At 36.6% G+C, this 19523-nt stretch overlaps 1 protein-coding gene and 1 pseudogene across 1 annotated transcript; both read left to right on the forward strand.

Annotated features, from left to right (window-relative positions):
* The first annotated feature begins 3702 nt into the window (after positions 1-3702).
* Positions 3703-4533, forward strand: LOC129481932 (olfactory receptor 4F21-like; annotated as a pseudogene).
* Positions 4534-17262: 12729 nt separating this feature from the next.
* On the forward strand, positions 17263-18318 carry LOC129481976 (olfactory receptor 4F21-like). Its single transcript, XM_055277029.2, has one exon. The coding sequence runs from the start codon at positions 17263-17265 to the stop codon at positions 18196-18198; it is 936 nt and encodes a 311-aa protein (XP_055133004.2). The 3' UTR covers positions 18199-18318.
* Positions 18319-19523: the final 1205 nt, after the last annotated feature.

Consider the following 19523-nt stretch of genomic DNA (forward strand, 5'->3'; position numbering starts at 1 on the left):
AGAAGGATTGCACACTTCACTTCCCATCAGCTGAGACCGAGAAGCACTGCTTCCTCAATTCCAAAGCAACAGCAGGATTAATAATTTTGTTCAGCAATGAGAACACATGGACACAGGGAGGGGAATATCACACACCAGGGCCTGTCAGGGAGTGGGGGGGATAGGGGAGGGATAGCATTAGGAGAAATACCTAATGTAGATGATGGGTTGATGGGTGCAACAAACCACCATGGCACACGTATACCTATGTAACCTGCATGTTCTGCACATGTATCCCAGAAATTAAAGTATAATAAAGAATAATAATAATAATTTTGTTCAGGAAATGACATAAAAATAAAATCTACCTTTTGAATTTGAAGAAAGGCTTTCTTAACCTCAATTTTGTTTTTTGTTTTTTTTTTTCTTGAGATGGAGTCTCACTCTGTTGCCCAGGAGTGCAGTGCGTGAGCTCGGCTCACTGCAACCTTCACCTTCCAGGTTCAAGCGATTCTCCTTCCTTAGCCTCCTGAGTAGCTGACCTCAATTTTTAAAAATTAATATATATATTTAATTAAAGTTTTACAATTTTACTTTTACATTTAAGACATATCACACTTAGAACTTGTTTTGTCATAAATGATACTTAAAATTATATGATTCCAATGTTGACTTACACATTTACCAACCATTGACTATTATCATTTTGTTTTGAGAAATACTTTATTTTCCCACATAAATGTAATACCTTCCTTATTATATATTAAATTCCCTAATATGTATCTCATTCTTCCTGTGCTTTTGTTCTATTTATCTGTTTAATTTTAGTCATGATTGTTTCATTCTTAGAGGTTTATGATATATTCTGATCTTTTACAGAAAGCCTCCCCCAATTCCCATTACATTTTCTTTTCACAAGTTACCTGAGTTTTGAAGTAAAATTTTGGATCCCTTTGTAACATTCCAATGTGTCTCCTAAGCACTGTAGCTGTTGCATAGATGAGTTCAATGAGAATTCTTTATAACTTTGATTTTCTTTAATCTATTAGCATGGCTGAATCTCCCACTTATTTAGGGTTTATTCAGGAAAGTTTGCATTTTTTTCAACAGAATGCATACATTGCACATTACTTCATTTATAAATATGTCTTTTAATTATATCTTAAAATTGTATTTTACATATTTATTTAAATGATCTTATTAGAGTTTACATTATCCATTTAATTGGCTACAGTTTTTAAGGCAGACAATTGGTGATTTGTGAAGATTATAGTTGTGCTACTTCTCGAGAAGGTTCCTTGATCTAATCTTCTTGTCCAGATTACATTATGTCGCTGAGCCACAGCATTAGCAGGCTTTCTTCTTTATAGTCTTCATTTTATGTTTCATATGTAATCAGGTGCTGACTACTGGTTTTAAAATTGTATTTAAAGCATGCTGTGTAAAATATTTATTAATTCTGCCATTTTATTAAGATTTTTTCTCAGCAATAAATTTTGAAATTTGTTCAGTAACTTCTCAGTACACTTATTCCCTAACATTTTGGGGGAAATACTCTCTGAAATCAAATTATGCTGATTCCTATCAGAGTCTTATGTGATATGCTGTGGGATTCCAAGAATATTCTCATGATAGATCCACTAAGAATAGGATCTTAGGAGATTTTGAATAGGAGAGCCAAGTGATCATATTTGACTTTAGAAAGATCTAAAACCAGATGATTAAAATGGACAAATTTGGGAAAAATGGAGGCAGATAGTACATTCAGTAGTCTTTTAGTCTTTTCAGTTGTCAAGATCAGAAAATACATAAACTGAAATCAAAAAAAGAAATGACAGAGTAGGAAATCGAACTGACAAATGTTTGAAAGTAAAAACTGTGAACCTGGAGATGGAATGTGAAGGACAGACAAGAGTGCCACACAAGGGCACACACTGGGCATCTGGGTGAGTGGTAGTGATATGTACTGAAACATTGAAGTAGGTTATAAGATAATGAGTTCAGTTTTCACGTGTTAACTTGAGGTGAAGTTGGGATTGCATTTGTATGTACCACATCACAACCTGGAATTCAGGAATAAAGCTACAGATTTAGAATTCAATTTGTAGATACTATTTAAAATAAGCAACCTGATATTGAATTAAAAACCAATAGGTCAGAACTTCTGAGTCACACCAAAAATTAAGGCTGAGCTGAGGGGAAATCACCACTGTGTTTTAAAGACACAGAGAAGAAATCAGAAAGGCAGGAGAATAATTAGGGAAGAGCTTTCATATAAATACTTAGATTGCAGTCAACTGCAATTAACAGAAAACTTGTTTTATAGTGAATGAAACAAACTAGGGTTTATTTTTCTCAGGTTACAAGGAGAAATCTGGAAATAAATTATTGCTGTCTTTAGTGAAGTAGTTCAACATGACCTTTGGGTTCTAAGTGTTTTCTAAATTTTTACTGTGTTATTTGTTCTATGTGGATCATAGAACTTCATTGGTTACTGCACCTTTAGGAATAACAATAGCATTAAGTGCATATAAAACGGACCAGGAAAATACTATCTCCATATGATGGATGTCCTTTAACTTGAGAAGGAAAGTCCTCCAGAGAAGACATTGGTTTACATCTCATTGAACTGTTCTGGGTTACCTGCCCCACCTTAGACAAATCCATGGCCAAGGAAAATGGGATAATAGCAACTGGTTTAGAAAAATCATGCTCTTGATCTTGAATAAGGCTATTCTCTTCTAAAAATGAAAGATTTCAACCCACAGCGTAAACAAATGGATTTCTGCTTGTAAGAGACGGGAAAGGAAATGACTTTGTAGAATACAAGAAGCCAAGGGAGAGGTAATTACAGAAATAAGACCATGATAAATAGGATCAAATTCTACAGGGAGATCAAGGAAAATGATTATTGAAAAGAGATTATTGCATAGAGTATTCAGAATCCAGGGTTTCTTTCTATAGAGAATGAAACAAGCCATCAGTGGAGACTGAACTGTTTTGACATTGAATGAACAAACTGTTAAGAATTGCCAATGAAGGGTTGAAAAAAAAGGAGTAATAAGGATTAGGAGGGGACACAACATGCAGAGATTTGATTCTTTTAAAAAGAAAGTTTATGATGTTGATAGGTAAAATTACCTAAAAGGTTGAAGGCTATTTGGGGAGAATGAAAGATGTACTTGAAGGCTACTATCCTTTAAAGAGCAGAGCACCATGATTACAGCATGAAGTATGGTGTCCTACACCTCCAGGTACAAGTCTTGGCTCAGACACTTGATTTCTCTGACACTCAGTTCATTTATATTATGGGACTAACAAAACAGTATCTGTATATGGAATTTTATGAGGGTTAAAAGAGATAGTGTGCTTAAAACAAAGTTCTTCACGAAGAAAGGACAAACAACATGTTATCTCTTAATATGATCATTTTTTAAATAACATTTTCACTTACTAACAGGTATTCGGTTTTGTTTCCATAATTTATGGTTATCAAGGTCCATCCACGCACTAAGATAATAATGTGTTATGAGCCAAACATGGCAAATAACCTCAATCTGTGCATTTGACCTCTAAAATTAATTGTACAAACAAAAAACACACGTGTAAAATAAAATAAAATAAAATAAAATAAAAGAGAATACACTTTAGCACCACTGATTCTGACTTTTCATCATTTTCTATTCTTGGGTGGTTTGAAAATCAGCTCCTATACTCAAGTCAATGGATGGACACGACGACTCCTTGGTTTCTGAGTTTGTGCTGCTCGGACTCTCTAGTTCTTGGGAAACCAAAATTTTTCTTATATTGATATTCTCCATGCTCTATTTAGGAATCATCCTGAGAAATCTCTTCATTGTATTTTTAGTAATCGCCGATTCTCATTTACATTCTCCTATGTACTTCCTGCTTTCCAATCTCTCCCTCATTGATGTGGGCCTTTCCACCACCACAATCCCCAAGATGATCTCAGACCTTTCAAATGTAATTTCTTTCCAAGGTTGTATGACACAGATATGCTGCATCCACATCATGGGAGGGGTAGCGATGGTGTTGCTCACAGCCATGGCATTTGAAGTATGTTTCACTAGTAGTCACTGTCTGGGTTACTCGGCTTATCCATGCCATGTCCCAATTTGCTTTTGTTATAAACTTGCCTTTTTGTAGTCCTAATATAGTAGACAGCTTTTATTGTGACTTTCCCAGGATCATAAAACTTGCATGCATAAATAGAGCCACAATTGAGTTACTTGTTGCGCCAACAGTGGCTTCAGGAGCATGGGCAACTTCTTCTTGCTAATCTGTTCTTATATCTTCATCTTCGTCGCTCTCTGGAAGCGTTCTTCAGGAGACTTATCCAAGGCACTTGTTATGTTGTCAGCTCACATCACTGTGATTGTTTGTATGTTTGTTTTTTTAACGCCATGCACGTTTCTCTATGTGTGGCCTTTCCCCCACATCTTCAAGTGACAAATACGTGTTCATTGCTGACTTTGCTGTAACCCTGCCTCGAATCCTATCATCTATACATTAAGGAATAAAGATATGAAGTAGTCACACAAAGGTTGAGCCAATAGGCATTATGACAGATTTTGCTGTACCTCTAAAAATGTACATTTTGCCTGCCTGTTGGACATCTTCATTTAGGTAGCTGCCATTAAAACTGGCCAACTAGACATGTCATTTACTTACTGACCATGTGTCTACTGCTCCTACAGAGCATTTAATCATTGCTCTTACCACTATGGGAATGCAGTGGAATGTGAATCTACCATGATATGTGTTACTTTAGCAGACAGTAGCAGTATCTATAAATGATTTTTATGATTTAACTTTTGATTATTTGAACATAAGAAAAGATAGATGACATCCCTTCTGCTTCCTAAAAGTTTATAAATAACTGCAAACTTGCTCTGGTGAATGTCAGGAATCATCATATGGAATGGTTATGTACACAGGACCAGCAGCTCTACTTGCTTACTTAGGTTTGGTTCCCTCAGAAGAAGACCCAAAGACAAACTTTGAGTGCAGGTAGTTTATTTGGAAGTTAATTTTTGGAAGCATTAGTGGAGAGGTGACACCAGGAAATGAGGGATGCTTATGCTGATAAACATAACTGGGATGCAAGTCTACCACTACCCTTTAGGAGATTATATAGACTCCTGATTTAGAATTGTCTCATTTGAAGGGCAAAGTATTTGGAGTATTTTGTCATTTTTAAAGAATGCATTAATCCTTGGTATATCCAGTCTGTCTCATGTAAAATATTCTGTGTGCATTTTAGGAAGCCAGAGACAAGCTACCAGGGAGACTTTCTGGTGCTAACAGTAATGAACCATCACCAGTAAAAACAAAGGACAGCCTCCTAATCTCACTGTATTTCCTAGAAAAGTGTAAATTAAACTTTTTCCTCTTAATTTAAATAATATTAACTGGTAAGTGAGCATAGATAATTCTGTTACCTGAAACATTTCTGTTTCTCTATTTTCAACAATGTTTACAAAAACCAGAAGTCCAAGGTGGTTATTCAACCATTGAGATGGTTCAGCAAGTGAGTGACCAGCCCATAGTTTCAGCTAGCACAGCTGTCCATCACCTGCCACCAATAAAAGTCATATGACTTCTGCTGTAGCAGGAATCTTAGTTTCAATACAGAACTATATAGTTATAGGGGTATCTGGTAAGATGGCTGAATAGGAACCACTCTGGCCTGCAGCTCCCAGAGAGACCAACGCAGAAGTCGAGTGATTTCTGCATTTCCAACTGAGGTACCCAATTCATCTAATTGAGACTGGTTAGGCAGTGGGTGCAGCCCACAGAGGGCAAGCAAAAGCAGTGTGGGGTGTCACTTCACCCAGGAAGTGCAAGGGGCTGGAGACCTCCCTCCTCTAGCCAAGGGAAGCCACGAGGGACTGTGCTATCCAGCCCAGATACCGTATTTTTCCACAGTTTTTGCAACCCGCAGACCAGGAGATTCCCTCTTGTGCCTATACCACCAAGGCACTGGATTTCAAGCACAAAACTGGGCAGCTGTTTGGGCAGACAGTGAGCTAGCTGCAGGAGTTTTCTGGATAAAGTGTTAACACTCATCAGTGTGCTGTATTCAGGAGACCCATTTCACATGCAAAGACACACATAGGCTCAAAATAAAGGGAAGAAGGAATATTTACCAAGCAAATGGAAAGCAAAAAAAGTAGGGGTTGCAATCCCAGACTCTGATAAAACAGACTTAAAGCAACAAAGATCAAAAAAGACAAAGAAGGGCGTTACATAATGGTAAAGGGATCAATGCAACAAGAAGAGCTATCTATTCTAAATATGTATGTGCCCAATACAGGAACACCCAAATTCATAAAGCAAGTTCACAGAGACCTAGAAAGACACTTGGACTCACGCACAATAATAGTGGGAGACTTTAACACCCCACTGTCAATATTAGACCGATCAATGAGACAGAAAATTAACAAGGATATTCAGGACTTGAACCTACCTCTGGAACAAGCAGACCTAATAGACATCTACAGAACTCTCCACCCCAAATCAACAGAATATACATTCTTCTCAGCACCACATAACACTTATTCTAAAATCGACCAAATAATTGGAAGTAACATACTCCTCAACAAATGCAAAAGAATGTAAATCATAACAAACTGTCTCTCAGACCACAGTGCAATCAAATTAGAACTCAGGATTAAGAAACTCACTCAAAACTGCACAGCTACATGGAAACTGAACAACTGGCTCCTGAATAACTACTGGGTAAATAACGAAATTAAGGTAGAAATAAATAAGTTCTTTGAAACCAATGAGAACAAAGAAACAACATGCCAGGATCTCTGGGACACAGCTAAAGCAGTGTTTAGAGGGAAATTTATAGCACTAAATGCCCACAGGAGAAAGTGGGAAAGATCTAAAATCCACACCCTAACATCACAATGAAAAGAACTAGAGAAACAAAAGCAAACAAATTCAAAAGCTAGCAGCAGACAAGAAATAACTAAGATCAGAGCAAAACTGAAGGAGACTGAGACACAAAAAATCCTTAAAAAAAATCAAAGAATCCAGGAGGTGGTTTCTAGAAAAAAATTAACAAAATAGATAGACCACTAGCTAGACTAATGAAGAAGAAGAGAGAGAAGGAATCAAATGGACACAATAAGAAATGATAAAGGGGATATCACCACTGATCCTACAGAAACACAAACTACCATCAGAGAATACTATAAACACCTCTACACAAATAAGCTAGAAAATATAGAAGGAATGGATAAATTTCTGGATATATACACCCTCCCAAGACTAAACCAGGAAGAAGTCGAATCCCTGAATAGACCAATAACAAGTTCTGAAATTGATGCAGTAATTAACAGCCTACCAACCAATAAAAGCCCAGGGTCAGATGGAATCACAGCTGAATTCTACCAGAGGTAAAAAGAGGAGCTGGTACCATTCCTTCTGAAACTATTCCAAACAATAGAAAAAGAGGGAATCCTCCCTAACTCATTTTATGAGGCCAGCATCATCCTGATACCAAAACCTGGCAGAGACACAACAAAAAAGAAAATGTTAGGCCAATACCCCTGATGAACATCGATGCAAAAATCCTCAATAAAATACTGGCAAACCAAATCCATCAGCACATCACAAAGCTTATCCACCACAATCAAGTCGGCTTCATCCCTGGGATGCAAGGCTGGTTCAACATACACAAATCAATAAATGTAATCCAGCATATAAACAGAACCAAAGACAAAAACCACATGATTATCTCAATAGATGCAGAAAAGGCCTTTGACAAAATTCAACACCCCTTCATGCTAAAAACACTAAATAAACTAGGCATTGATGGAATATATCTCAAAATAATAAGAGCTATTTATAAGAAATTCATAGCCAATATCATACTGAATGGGCAAAAGCTGGAAGAATTCCCTTTGAAAACTGGCGTAAGACAAAGATGCCCTCTCTCACCACTCCTATTCAACATAGTACTGGAAGTTCTGGCCAGGACAATCAGGCAAGAGAAAGAAACAAAGTGTATTCAAATAGAAAGAGAGGAAGTCAAATTGTCTCTGTTTGCAGATGACATGATTGTATATTTAGAAAATCCCATCATCTCAGCCCAAAAATTCCTTAAGCTGATAAGCAACCAAAGTCTCAGGATACAAAATCAATGTGCAAAAATCTCAAGCATTCCTGTACCCCAATAATAGGCAAATAGAGAGCCAACTCATGAGTGAACTCCCATTCACAATTGCTACAAAGAGAATAAAATATCTAGGAATACAACTTACAAGAGATGTGCAGGACCTCTTCAAGGAGAACTACAAACCACTGCTCAAACAAATAAGAGAAGATGGCTGGGCATGGTGGCTCACACCTGTAATCCCACTTTGGGAGGCCGAGGCAGGCAGATCATGAGGTCAAGAGATCGAGACCATCCTGGCCAACATGGTGAAAACCCGTCTCTACTAAAGATACAAAATTTAGCTGGGCATAGTGGCATGTGCCTGTTGTCCCAGCTACTCAGGAGGCTGAGGCAGGAGAATCACTTGAACCTGGGAGGCAGAGGTTGCATTGAACTGAGATCATGCCACTGTACTCCAGCCTGGGTGAAAGACCAAGGCTGTTTCAAAAAAATAAATAAAAAAAAAAATAAGGGAGGTTACAGACCAATGGGAAAACATTCCATACTCATGAATAGGAAGAATCAGTGTCATGAAAATGGCCATACTGCCCAAAGTAATTTATAGATTCAGTGCTATCCCCATTAAGCTACCATTAACTTTCTTCACAGAATTAGAAAAAAAAAAACTATTTTAAACTTCATATGGAACCAAAGAAGAGCCCATGTAGCAAAGTCAATCCTAAGCAAAAAGAACAAAGCCGCAGGCATCACGCTACCTGACTTCAAACTATACCACAAGGCTACAGTAACCAAAACAGCATGGTACTGGTGCCAAAACAGATATATAGACCAATGGAACAGAACAGAGGCTTTGGAAATAATACCATACATCTACAACCATCTGATCTTCAACAAACCTGATAAAAACAAGCAATGGGGAGAGGATTCCCTGTTTAATAAATGGTGCTGGGAAAACTGGCTAGCCATATGCAGAAAAATGAAACTGGACCCTTTCCTTACACCTTACACAAAAATTAATTCAAGATGGATTAAAGACTTACATGTTAGACCTAAAACCATAAAAACCCTAGAAGAAAACCTAGGCAATACCATTCAGGACATAGGCATGGGCAAGGACTTCATGTCTAAAACACCAAAAGCAATGGCAACAAAAGCCAAAATTGTCAAATGGGATCTCATTAAACTGAAGAGCTTCTGCACAGCAAAAGAAACTACCATCAGAGTGAACAGGCAACCTACAGAATGGGAGAAAATTTTTGCAGCCTACTCATCTGACAAAGGGCTAATATCCAGAATCTACAATGAACTCAAACAAATTTACAAGAAAAAAAAAACAACCCCATCAAAAAGTGGGCAAAGGACATGAACAGACACTTCTCAAAAGAAGACATTTATGCAGCCAAAAAACACATGAAAAAATGCTCATCATCACTGGCCATCAGAGAAATGCAAATCAAAATCACAGTGAGATACCATCTCACACCAGTTAGAATGGCAATCATTAAAAAGTCAGGAAACAACAGGTGCTGGAGAGGATGTGGAGAAATAGGAACACTTTTACACTGTTGGTGGGACAGTCAACTAGTTCAACCATTGTGGAAGTCAGTGTGGCAATTCCTCAGGGATCTAGAACTAGAAATACCATTTGACCCAGCAATCCCATTACTGGGATTTATACCCAGAGAAGTATAAATCATGCTGCTGTAAAGACACATGCACACGTATGTTGATTGCGGCACTACTCACAATAGCAAAGACTTGGAACTAAGCCAAATGTCCAACAACAATAGACTGGATAAAGAAAATGTGGCACATATACACCATGGAATACTATGCAGCCATAAAAAAGGATGAGTTCATTTCCTTTGTAGGGACATGGATGAAGCTGGAAACCATCATTCTCAGGAAACCATCGCAAGAACAAAAAATCAAACACTGCGTGTTCTCACTCACAGGTGGGAATTGAACAATGAGAACACATGGACACAGGAAGGGGAACATCACACACTGGGGACTGTTGTGGGGTGGGGGGAGGGGGGAGGGACAGCATTAGGAGATATACCTAATGCTAAATGACGAGTTAATGGGTGCAGCAAACCAACAGTGCACATGGATACATATGTAACAAACCTGCACGTTGTGCACATTAAAGTATAATAATAAAAAAGAAATTTGACCATGAGTTAGGCATAGAATTCTTAGATGAGACACCAAAAGAATAAAGCATTAAAATTTTTATAACATGGACTACATCAAAAGTAGAAACATTTGTGATTCGAAAGTTTCTATCACATCAATAAAGTGAGAGGAAAAGTCAGAGTTAGAGAAAATATTTTCAAATTTTATATCTGAAAAAACATATATGAAGAATATATAAAGAACTGCTACAATGCAGAAGACAACAATCAAATTTTTAAATGAGCAGAAGATTTTAATATACATTCCTCCAAAGAAGATATGAGAATGGCCAGTAAGTACAAGAAAAAAGTGTTTGACGTCATGTTATTAGAGAATTGCAAATCACAACCAAAATGAGGTATCACTTCACAACAGCCAGAATGCTTACAATCAAAAGATGAGCAATAACAAGTGTTGATGGGGTTCAAGAAATTGGAAATCACACACAGTGCTGTCTGGAATGTGAAATGGTGCAGCCACTTGGAAAACAGGTTAGCAGTTTCTTAAAAAGCTAAACATAAATTTACCCTATGACCCAGCAATTCTATTACTAGGCATACCTAAGAAAAACTAAAACATTTATTTACACAAAATCTTGAACAGGAATAGTCACAGCAGAATTATTCGTAATCAGCCCAAACTGTCAGTAATCCAAATGTCCATCACCAGGTAAATGGATAAATGAAATGTGACATATAAGGGGATACTCTTCAGCAATTAAAAGGAATAAACAGGTGATACATGTTACCAGACAGAAGAATGGCAAAAATGGTATGTTAGGTGAAACAAGCCCAGTCACAAAAGGCTACATATTGTATAATTCCCTTTATCTGATGTATCCTGAAAAGGCAAATATATACAGACAAGAAATAAATTGCTTATTGTCTGAGTCTGGGATTGAGAGTGAGGATTAACTACAAACAGGCACAAAGGATCACTTTAGGGTGATAGATATGTTCTAAAATTGAATTGCAATGTTAAACAACTCCATAAATTTGCTTAAAATCATTGAATTAACTGTGCACTTAAAATGGGTGAAATTTACAATATATAAATTAAACTTGCATAAAGCCGTGAAAAAATGCCAAGTGAAATTTTCCCAGTCTGATTTTGCACTACTTTTGGAACTCCCATGATTTGTTCAAATATCCATTCATTATTTCTCAACAATGTAAATTAACAGAGCACAAAATCACTTATCACACTAAGCTGCTCAACTTCCCCATAATTCTTTTCTACAAAATGTGATAATGTACCCTTGGGAAAGATAATGTACACAGGAGGCTTGGTTTCCATTACAAGCAATTATGGACTACATCCAGTCTTACCACCAAGCCCTGCTAACTGATTTCCTCACGGTCAGAACTATTTATAAGTTTTTGTCTTAGGGAAAGGTGGTGCTAACCTTTCTGTGTGTCTCCATATCCTGAAGCTGCTGCTGAGTGAACACTGAGCCTGGGCAGGTATTTAGGAAACCTGCTCTTTAAATCCCCAGCAACTGGGCACATTTCTCCTGCTCCTTTTTATTCTTCGTGCTCCCAGATCACTTTTACTCTTTTTATGCACAGTTTTTTTGTTTGTTTGTTTTTGGTGGTGGTGGCGTTCTTTATTTGAATGACTGTCACTCACATTGTTTTATATCCTTCCGGTCTCATTTTCATATTTTCTGCGGTATCATGGGATAACTTTCTCTTCGGAGAGCCTTTATCTTTATTAAATCGATATGTAGAGAGTCCTCATTTTCTGCTGGATGCAGTGCTCACACCTATAATTTCAGTACTTTGAGAGGCCTACGTGGGAGGATCACTTGAGCCCAGGAGTTTGAGACCAGCCTAGGCAACATAGTGAGACCACATCTCTGCTAACATATATATGGCAGGTGTGGTGCCGAGTGCCTATAGTCTCAGCTACTCCAAAGGCTGAGGCGGGAGGACCACTTGAGCCCAGGAGACGGATGATGCAGTTAGCTGTGTTGGTACCACTGCACTCCAGACTGGGCAAGAAACTGAGACCCCATCTTTAAAAAAAAAAAAAGTCATCATTTTCCTATCTTTTTTATTTCTAAAACTAGAATCATTAAAATAAAAGGTTATGTCTAAGTCTTGGCTATTTCAACTGAGCACAATCCAGCAGACCAAACTATCTCTATGTTTGCACAGAACTGAATGACCATGTTTTTAAAAAATCATAATTACTTTTTAAAATACTTATTGAATACCTATGTGCCAGGCATGCTCAAATATTTACCAGATATGAACTCATTTAATATCGCTATGAGGTAAGTACTATTATTATTCCTATTTTACAGATGAGGAAATTGAGGGACAGAGAAGTGAAGCAACTCGCCCAAGGACACATAGCTCATAAATCTGGGAGATGGAGACTCAAAACCAGGTAGTCCGGCCCCAGAATCTGCGATGTTAGCCAGTACTTTATACTACTGTTTATGAAATTACTCATATCATTTTTCTTATTCCCTCCACTAATTTAAAAATTTCTTTAAAAATTAAAAAATCAGGAGAACACATGGACACATGTGGGGGGAACTACACACACTGGGGCCTGTCAAAGGGCAGTGGGTGGGAGGAGGGACTGATCAGGAAGAATAGCTAGTGGATGCTGGACTTAAGACACGAGTGGCAGGATGGTCTGTGCAGCAAAGCACCATGGCACATGTTTACCTACGTAACAAACCTGCGCAGCCTGCACATGTACCACTGAACTTAAAATAAAAGTTGGAAATTTTTTTAAAGACCTTTAATCCATACATATTATTTGTAAAAATATAGAAAATGAGTTAATATTTAGAAAAAATATAGTCATCTAAAAATTCCCAAAACACAACATATTGTTGTGTAACATCTAAATATTTCCACATACATATTTACATTCAGTGTTTTATAATTTTTTGAAACTTAAGTATTGTATATATTTTTTCATGTTAATTTATCTTAATTTTGTGCTTATTTAATCACATCCATCAAAAAATCTTGGGTCATAAATTCAAGTATATTTAAACATTCTCTTCCTTGTTAATGTAACAGCTTTTGTAGGGGCTTTCATTATGAAAACTATGGTGTTCTTTTGAATTACTGAGCCTTTCCAAATGTCTGGTGATAGTCTCCTGTTCTGCAATATTTTTATAAAATGCTTTATGTTAGTACTCAACTGTAATTTGAGAAACACTGGATATTTTGTAGTGCCTTTACACATGTAGTTTGAGGCAAAAATATTTTTAAAAAACCTTTTTTTCTAGTTTTATTTCATTAGATTTAAGATTTAACTGAAAATGTGGGATGCCAAGATCGCTCTGAGCAGACAGTCGTAAAACAGGAGAGTCACTGACTTCCAGATTTCCTTCTGTTTCCTTACCCCTGTGCAGGTATTAGCAAGTTCAATCCCCAAGGTCACTTGGCAGAGATCCCCGTCAGGGGCTTCTAGGACGCTTATTTTGCATAACATATCTTTTTAAGCTTTCTATTATTAATGTTAGTGAAAACTATGTATTAGTGCATACATTGTGCTGGAAATTGTGGTAAGCATTGGAGTACACAAAGTTCACTAGAAGCTCCTTTTCTTAAAGAGATCATAGTAGAAAATGAAGCAGTAGCATACAGAAAGTATAGTATACTCTAATTATAATTAAAATATGCATGTTAGAACAATAGTTCATTGAAAGAAAGTATTTGCTTGTGGTCTTCAATGAATATCTCAGGAGGTGGTGATATTTGATCCGTGTCTTGAAGGATAAAAGGAAAGGGAAGTAACACTTGTACCCATAGTTTTGCCTGTCCTATCACAAATGCAGTATCAAGAGAAGTAAGTTCTACTTCTCTCATTTTGTAAACAAAGAAACCTTATCAGCATCATTTAGTACCTTGCCCAAGTTTATATGGCTCTGAAGTAGCTGACAGAGTGGAATGGCAGCTGAAGTCTATCAGGCCTTAAAGCCAGTGATGGTTCCACTTTCTAGTGACCAGGAATAATGCAGGCAAGAGCATATACAGGAGCAGAAGACGTGAAAAAATGTAGTAACTATAGTGTCCACTTCATAGAGTCTTGTGTGATATACAATGAATTTAAAATATTCTTTTTGATAAAACTAAAAGTTAAAATGAGAGTAATATGATCATATTTTATCTTTAGACAGATCTGAAATCAGAGTACAGAATACATTGAAATTAGGTAAGATTGGAGACAGGGTTCATTCAGGAGTTTTTTCAGTTGTCAACATGAGAATGTACATAAACATGAAGAACTCACAGTGGAAATGAATAAAAGGAAACAAATCTGAGAAATATTCAGGAGGCACAACTGTCCATTTGGGATATAATGTGAAAGAGAAGACAAGAGTGCCACATAGATTCCTGAATTAGGCGTCTGGGATAATAGTCATAACGTTTCCTAAGGGATTAAAATAGATGATAAAATAATAAGATCAGTCTTAGATATTTTAACTTTGAACTATTTGTGGTTGTCCATTTATGTGCTCTAGTACAGTTTTGGATATATTAAGCTAAAGTCCAAGACTATAGACACAGATAGTTAAAACAATGAAACATATTTGGATGAAAAAAGAAAGATATAAAATAGACTCCTGAGCTACATCAACAATCGGAGGGTAAGTAGGACAAAAGAACACATTTATTAGTGAAAGACACAAAAAAGTCTGAAATGTAGGAGAAAAGTTAAGAGTGCTGTTATGCAAATATCAGGAATGCAGCTGCAACCCCCAAAGCCTTATTTACAATCTCTGAGACAAACTGGGTTTATTTTTCTCAAATTACAAATTTCAGAAGGTAGAACTTTGCTGGCATCAGTTAAAGACCTTTGAAACCCAGGGTTCTTTTTCTATCTTTTCACATTATCATTTTAATATATAGGTGAGCTCTTAAAGAGCTTCATTTTGTAAAATTGGGTTGAGAGGAAACTAATGGAGTTTCATTGTAACTGTCCTTTGTAATTTATATAAATGTATTATTTTCCTATATCCTTGCTTCTTTTCTGATAATTTACAGATTTAGCTTTTCTTTTGTTATATAAACTGTTAGCCACAAATTTTAGTTATGTAAAAGTCTACCCTTGACAAGAAAAGACATACTGTTATGTATTTATATTCTAGCAGAGACTAAACTGAATAAAAATGCTGATAACAGGACCTTTAGTGAGCATACTTTAATCAGTTTTTCTACTTGAATTAATCTTTTCTTTTAATTTTTATTATGTACTAATTGTATTAAAGCTAATGTGTTTACTTAAAAAAAAAAAAAAAGAGCTCATGGTTGTTGCACATCCAGGCATCACATTAATACTTAATGCAGGAATAAAGGACCAGGAAAAGAGCCTTCTCCAAATGAAGTTTTGTATGTTAATCTGGGAAAGAAAATCTTTCACAGAAGACATTGTTCTACGACTCATTACTCATGTCTATATTACATGCCCTTCTTAAACCAATCATGGCCAAGTGAAATTAGATGATCATGTGACATCCTGGGGCTAGAATAGGGGCCTATCATCCCTCCAAATTGAGAGATCTCTACCAAATACATAATCAGTTAGGTGATCCCTTAGTAGGAAATGGGGATGGAAGAGCTTTTGGGATAGGCAACATATTTAGCAATCAGTGGCAAAATAAATTTGAAAATAAAGACAGGGTCAGTAGTATCAAACTTGGAGAATAAATAAAACAATGACTAAAAAGTGATTATTGCATGTGATATTTTCATATGTAGAAAATTGTGTGCTGTATCCCTGATAACTTCTCTAAAATGATTTTCTAGAGTGAAAGCTAGATTATTTTGGCTTGTTCAATAAATGGAATGTATAAATTAAAATAAAATTACTTACCTGTTAAGAGTTTAAGGGAGAAAGGAAAAAGGAACCTTCACCCTTCATCCTTGATAGATTTGATTTTTGAAAGGAGAGATTCTATCAAGATTCTCTTGATTCACAGATCAAGAGAAGTGAAAAGTTGAAGATGGAGAAAGGTTAATTGATGCATTAACATCCTTGGAGAGATCTAGAGTATACTTGGAGATGGTGGCCTTGAAGAGCACGGTGCCATGGTTAGGAGCATGCATTCTGAAGCCCTATGGCTCTGGATACAAGTCTTAGCTCTTCCGTTTCATTTTTCTGAGCCTCAGTTCCTTCATTTGTAAAATAGGCATAATACAATTGCACCTACCTATGGAGTCATTCAGATGGGCTGACTCAATGTCCTGAATGTAGGAGGCACTAAATAAATGTTATCTGTGACTATTATCATTGGTTATTTACCAATTGGTATCTTTGATTATCATTATTATATTTACTTTTCTTTACTATCAGGTATTCAATAATTTATTTTTCATTGACTATCAATCTATTACTTAAAAATGGACCAGAGATGGTATGTCATAAATCAATTATTGTAATGTCTAAATCCTGTGCACCTGAGTTCCATTTAAATTTTTTAAGCCCAAGATAGAGAGTAATGGGATGTGTTCCAGTACTTTTGACCTGGGTGATCTCTATTAGCCTAGTGAAGTGAGAGAATATTAATGGGCTCAGACAGGAATTGGTAAAAGAATATAAAACTAGCGCAGAAGTATTAATAGTCATGTGACGTAAAAGACAGGATTCATGTTGTGGAAGAATACCTAGAGAAGTGGTAAGGGAAATGATCCAGGAATATTTTAGAGAAAGAAGAAAGAGTTTAACTTTGGGATGAAAATTAAGTGCCCCTTTTGACTCCATATGTAAAAATTTATAGTCACATATATTTTCCTCAAGGAGTCCTTTACATAATAAATTTGTTGTTCATCTTATCTCTTCAATATTCTTCATTTTTCTACTTCCAATTATATCTAACTTAATTAGCAGCAAAAATAGAGAATCCATTTGTTTCAATGACATTTATTCTTTTCCATTTTTATCCTCAGGTCACTTGAAAATCATCACTTCTGTCCCAGTCCATGGGTGGACTAAATGCTTCTGTGGTCACTGAGCTTGTGTTACTGGCTCTTTCTTGTTCTACAGAGAAAAAACTTTTTCTCATTTTGATATGTTTTTTGCTTTATTTAGGGGTCATCCTGGGAAATCTCTTCATTTTGGTTTTGGTAATTTTTGATTCTCGCTTACAGTCCCCTATGTACTTCTTGCTGGCTAACCTGTCCCTCATTGATGTGGGTCTTTCCTCTACCACAGTCCCCAAAATAATCTCAGACCTTTTAAATGAATACAATGTAATTTCTTTTCGAAGTTGTATGACACAGATATGTTTCATCCACATCATGGGAGGAGTGGAAATGGTGTTACTCATGGCCATGGCTTTTGATAGATGTGCAGCAATCTGTAAGCCTCTTCATTATTTGAAAATCATGAACCCTAAAATATGTGTTTCATTTGTAATCGCTGGCTGGGTAATTGGGGTGGTCCATGCTATGTTTCAATTTGCTTTTGTTATAAACTTGCCTTTTTGTGGCCCTAAGAAAGTAGACAGCTTTTATTGTGACTTTCCAAAGATTATAAGACTTGCATGCACAGATAGAGCCAAGTATGAGTTTATTGTTACTGCCAACAGTGGCTTCATGACCATGGGCACGTTCATCTTGCTAATCCTTTCCTATGTTTTCATTTTGATCACTGTCTGGAAGCGTTCCTCAGGAGACTTATCCAAGGCATTTGTCACGTTGTCAGCTCACATCACTGTAGTTTTTTTGTTTTTCACTCCATGCATGGTTCTTTATGCCTCACCTTCTCCTCCATCATCACTTGATAAAAATCTGTTCATTGTTGACTTTGCTATCACCCCTGCCTTAAATCCTGTCATCTATACATTAAGGAACAAAGACATAAGGGTAGCAATAAAAAGACTGTTGAAAAAGAGATCTTATTCTAAATTTTGTTGACCACATCTCTTTTTGGAGCTTTAAAATGATACATCCAACTGCATACTGGCTTACCTTCACTTAAGCACCTCAAATTTAATATATCCAGAAAAAACTCATCATCAGCCACCTGAAACCTGCTACTGCTTCATCTGTAGACTGTGAGGCCATTACCATTACCGCCATGTAAATCCATCAAGCTAAGAACCGATATTCTCTCAGAGAACAGCATGGTCTACCAGATAACAATTTAATCTTAAAATTTTAGTTATTTTGCAAATAAAGGTAAGTAATAACAATGTTTCTGCTATTTTTACAGTCTAAAAAATAACCTATGAATTGGTTGTAGTGAATGTCAGGAATCACCACATTGGATTGTCATCTATGTCAATCTAGTAGTTTTATTTATTAAATAAAGAAGGCCCAGAGACAAAAATCTCAGTGCAAGTAGTTCATTTGGAAAAGAATTCTAGAAGACACTGGTTCAGAAATACGAACGTGAGCAAGAAAAGGGGAGGATGCCAATAAAGGATGCATTGATTTGTATTTACCACAGTGGACATCGAGGGCACATTCTTGCTGTGGCCATCTAAAAGACTGTATAAATTCTATGACTTGTAGTTGTCCCACTTAAGAAACAAATAAGCTGTGCATTTCTTTACTGGTCTAGAGCTGCTCTAGGGCATTTTCTCTGTAGCAATTCTAGATTTCCCCACCTTGTGAGTTTAGCTTTTTCGATATTCAAAGAAAAGTCCTCAGCCAGAGATTCTCAGGAGCTTAGAGTATAGAACAATCCAAATTCCTGGGAATATTACATGGAAGGGGGGTATGTGCAAGACACCAACAGCACTAGAACATCTTTCCATGCGTGGAGGAGTTTATGCTCTACGTGAGTTCACTCTATCATTGATTCTTCAAACACAAGAGTGTTAAAGGGACAAGAGTTAATGGGTCCTGTCACTACACTTGTTCCCAGGATGACATTCATCATCTTCCTCTTCTACAACCCGCTCTGTATTCCCCTCATGTTTATCCAGTGCTTCTGCTAGTCTAGTTCACTTCCAAAGACCCATGATTCCCATGGTCCTGTCAGGCTGTAATTGCTGTAATCACCAATTTACAATTGTCATCATCTATGGTTGATAAAAGTATAGCAATATTTCTATTTCTTCATGATAATGAAGGTCAATTACAACTGCCAGTATAGTAACTTATTTGTCTGCCAACCTATATACACAAGGAAGCCAAAATGACGGGGAGCTACTAAAACTGTATGCTTATTGGAATGCTTACTGTGTACCCAGGAGAAGCATTCTCCCTACTCCAGCAGAGCTTAATGCTGTAGG

The sequence above is a fragment of the Symphalangus syndactylus genome, chromosome 5 (genome assembly GCF_028878055.3).
Source record: "Symphalangus syndactylus isolate Jambi chromosome 5, NHGRI_mSymSyn1-v2.1_pri, whole genome shotgun sequence".
Taxonomy (NCBI): Eukaryota; Metazoa; Chordata; class Mammalia; order Primates; family Hylobatidae; genus Symphalangus; species Symphalangus syndactylus.

What these genes read in the sequence shown, in the direction of transcription:
- LOC129481976 (XM_055277029.2), top strand. Translation starts at nt 17,263, where the DNA reads ATGGGTGGACTAAATGCTTCTGTGGTCACTGAGCTTGTGTTACTGGCT.